At 53.0% G+C, this 3,899-nt stretch overlaps 1 protein-coding gene across 1 annotated transcript in view; it reads left to right on the forward strand.

The window, feature by feature from the left end:
* Nucleotides 1-233: 233 nt before the first annotated feature.
* Nucleotides 234-3,899, forward strand: part of MEX3A (mex-3 RNA binding family member A) — an 8,323-nt gene continuing 4,657 nt past the window's right edge. Inside the window, exon 1 of the mRNA XM_027871432.1 lies at nucleotides 234-743. Coding sequence (XP_027727233.1) covers nucleotides 290-743 — 454 coding nt within the window. The 5' untranslated portion in view covers nucleotides 234-289. The remainder of the gene's footprint in view (nucleotides 744-3,899) is intronic.

Here is a 3,899-nt window from a genome sequence, read left to right on the forward strand (position 1 = left end):
GTCGGATTTCAGGGTGTTTGGGGAGGGGGGCGCAGGGGGAGGGTCTATCTTTCTGTCTTGCTTTCTTCACCCCCTCCCCAGTTCTTTGTTCCCCCCTCCCCACACCACACACCCCCTCCTCTCCCTTCCCCTCCCCTTCCACCTCTCTCTCTCTCTCTCTCTCTCCGTCTCTCTCCCTCTCTCTCCCTCTCTCTCCCTCTCCCTCTCTCCCTCTCTCCCTCTCTCTCCCTTCCCCCCCTTTCTCCCCCTCTCTCTCCCTCTCTCCCTCTCTCTCAGCTTTTGTTTCGCCATGCCTAGTCTAGTGGTATCTGGAATAATGGAAAGAAATGGGGGATTTGGGGAACTGGGATGTTTCGGAGGGAGCGCGAAGGACCGAGGTCTCCTGGAAGACGAGCGGGCCCTCCAGCTCGCCCTGGATCAACTCTGCCTCCTTGGTTTGGGGGAGCCCCCTGCCCCCACGGCGGGTGAGGACGGCGGAGGTGGGGGGGGCAACGCCCCCGCCCCGCCAAATGCCCCCCCTCAGCCTGCCCCGCCGCCGCCACCCCCGGCGCCCCCGGCAGCCCCGCCGGCGGCCCCCCCGGCCCAGCCGCCCCAGCCACCGGCGGCCCCTAAAGGGGCAGGCGATGCCAAGCTCTGCGCCCTGTACAAAGAGGCCGAGCTGCGGCTCAAGAGTAGCAGCAACACCACGGAGTGTGTCCCCGTGCCCACATCGGAACACGTGGCGGAGATCGTGGGCAGACAAGGTAAGTGGGAGAATGGGGGGAGGCACCAGGACCCTGGCATCCCCGCCTGCTCCCCTCCCGCCCATTCCGGCATCCTCCTTCTCCCGGGCCAGGAAAAGTTCATTCCCCCCTCATCAGTCCCTAGCTCCATGCCTTCACCACAAAGGGGGACCCGCCTCCGCCCCCAATTTCCAAGTGACATAAAGTTCCCTTCTGATCCCCACTGGGATCATTCCGGGGCACCCCCTAGATTCTCCCGTAAGACAAAGAAATACTAACAACGAGAGAGTCGGGTTTAGTGGTCTTGCAACCCAGACTGGATTCTCAGAGGGGGTGTCCCTTCTGAGCTGCAAAAGCTAGAGGAATGTGGGGATAGGCACTCCTTTGCACCTACTCCCCCTTGGCAAGTGGGCGGGGATTAGAGAAGGGGTGCCCTGCAATCGCTCTGGCCCCCTGAGTTACATACTTTTGGGGGAGATAGAGCCTGGGAAGCTGGGACTGGGTGTCTCTTTGTTGGACTGAGTGTTGGAATGGAAGGGGGTGTGGCTGGGGGGGAAGGGCTGGAACCTGGGGGAGGGGCAGTAGAAGGGTGGGTGGGGGTGCATAGACTATAGGAGGTGGGGGCTTCAGATCACCTCTCCACCAAAGTTCGAAGGCTGGGCTGGGGGTGGCATGGGGTGGGGGCTCCCTCTAAGGAGGTCCTGGGCCTTGGATCCTGGTCCTGTCCCCCCACCCCTCCTCCCTCTCTCCTTCTCTTGCTCTAGCTTTTGTTCTGGGTTGGCAAGCCCAGGGGTGACAGGAGGAGCCTGAGGAGTGGGTTTGCTGCGGGTGGAGTGAAAAAATGGGGGTTTTGGGAAGCGGGAGCTAGAGACCGATGTCTGGAGAGATTGGGCTCGGGGGAGGAGTTGAACCTGAGCTGGGGGGTCGATTTGCAGAATCAGCCTAGTGTTGTGTGTCTACCACACCCTCCTCTCTAGCATCCCTAAGCTGAGAGTTGGGAGGTAGGAAGAGTCCCAGAATGAGCAAACAGGGGTCTTGGGGGATCCTTCCTTCTGCAGGTTTTCCTCTGGGAGGAAGGGGGTAGATCTGGAAATTGCAAAGGGACTTGGATGGGAGAGGGGGAAGGAGAGAAGGTGGGGTTGTCCCAAGCCCTGGAAACAATAGAGGGGTAGGATTCTGACTGGGAGCTGTGTGGGGGTGGCAAAAGCCCTGGAGTCCTGGTTAGTCCTTATTTTAAAAACTCCACCCTTGGAGCATGAGGGCTTAAGGGGGAGATTTGTGATGGAGAAGTAAGTGGAAGTATGAAGTCTCTTTTCTTCCCACCCTCCCCAGATCAGGTGCTATCTCTTTGGGAATGCTGGTTTAGAAAGTTGAATTTTCTGTTGTGTTCACAACAGAGAAATCCTGAGAAGTGGAATTGTAGGATTGAGAGGCTGACACATTTCCTCTGAGAGGGGAAATTTTGAGAAGCTCCCCAGTCGGGCTGGATCCCCATGAGATTTTTTTTCTCTATGAACCAATCCTCAAGTTGGACTAGGAGAAAGTCCTCAGTTCTGAAAGCATAGGGGATTCACTCAGCTACCTGGCAGTCAGGAAGTCTTCCCTTCAGTCTAACCTCCCTCCCTCCTGCTGTAGCACCAATTCCTTCCTGTCTGTCTTGCACCCAAAGTGAGCCTTCACGTCCGAAGAATTCCCTTCATGTGGTGTCTCCTTTCATCTTCTTTTTAGCTACTCCCTTCACTCCACCCCCACCCACCTCCGACAGCTTCCTAACCCCAGGATCTCTACCTCTTGTTCCTAGATCCTTGCTTCTCCTTTTTCCTCTACGCACCTTTGTAAGGTGTCCAATCACACTTAAGTTCTATGTCCCAAACTTGGATACAGGTGTTCCTTCAGAGATCATTGCAGCCATCCCACTGCCTCTGAGCAGAAGTGCTGAGGAACGAAACCCCTTACCATCCCCCAAGTCTCCCTGCATACAGAATAAATAACTACAGATATTAAAGTAGAAGGGGTGGGAAGCTCAGTAGCTAGTAGGTAGAGAGGATAAAGAAGACTATTTCCTAGTCTTTCTAGTTAAACTATCTTGTAAGAGGAGGCTGTCTGGAGTAGGACACAGAGAAACAGAAGAACTATAACCTAGGGCTGTAGGAGAACCAGTAAATTGGGAAGTAATCAATAACCTTGATCTGGGGATATTAGTTAAAAAAAGTCAAGTCAAGAAGCATTTATTAAATGCCTCCTATGTGCCAGGTACTGTGCTAAGCTCTGGGGAATACAAAGAAAGGTAAAAGATAGTCTCTGCTCTCAAGGAGCTACCAGATTAATGGGGGAGACAAGATGTAAACAACCATGTCCAAACAAACTATAGACTGGGTAGATTGTAGTAATCTCAGAGGGGAGGGCCTAGCATTAAGGGGAGTTGGGAAAGTCTTCTGGCAGGAGATGAGAGTTTAGCTGGGACCTGAAGGAAGCTAGGGAAGGCAGGAGTTGGAGATTAGGAGGGAGACAATTGAAAGCATGGGGGACAGCCAGTGAAAATGGGAACTAGCCAGTGAAAAATCAGGGAAAGTCAAGGTAGTAAGGAAAGGATTCATAGGGTCTATTCGTGCTTCCTGAAGTCCGGAAGATAGGGTGCACCGATGTGGGGGAAATTTTGTATATGTTTTGAAATGTGATGTGTTTGCATTGGGATGGGGGAGAATGCGGATGTGTCTAAAGTATGTGGATGTTGCGTGTGACAGGAGTGTCTATGAGAGTGTCTTTTGGCTTTATCTTAGATGCATAGTTGATTACTGTGGGTTGTTTGAACATGTATATGTTGTATGTATATGTGTGCTGGGGGGGATCAGGGTGTGAATTTTGTGTCTGTATACATGTTTGTTTGTATATGTGTCAGTGTATATTGTATGTGTAACTTGCCAACGGTAGTGAACTGTATGTGATTTGTGTAGGGGACTAGGGCAGCATCCCTGTCTGAGATGTTCATATCAAGTGTCCTGTTTGTTCAGTGTGTCCATATCTCCTCCTTAGGAGGAGGTGATTCACATGAAGAAAAGAGGAGATAAGAGATTCTCTAGTCCTCCAGTGGGGGTCAGGGGTGGGTCCTCAATTTAGGTGCCTACCCCCTACACACACACACACACACACACACACACACACACACACACACACACA

The sequence above is a fragment of the Vombatus ursinus genome, unplaced genomic scaffold (assembly GCF_900497805.2).
Source record: "Vombatus ursinus unplaced genomic scaffold, bare-nosed wombat genome assembly UNPS02014798.1, whole genome shotgun sequence".
NCBI lineage: Eukaryota > Metazoa > Chordata > Mammalia > Diprotodontia > Vombatidae > Vombatus > Vombatus ursinus.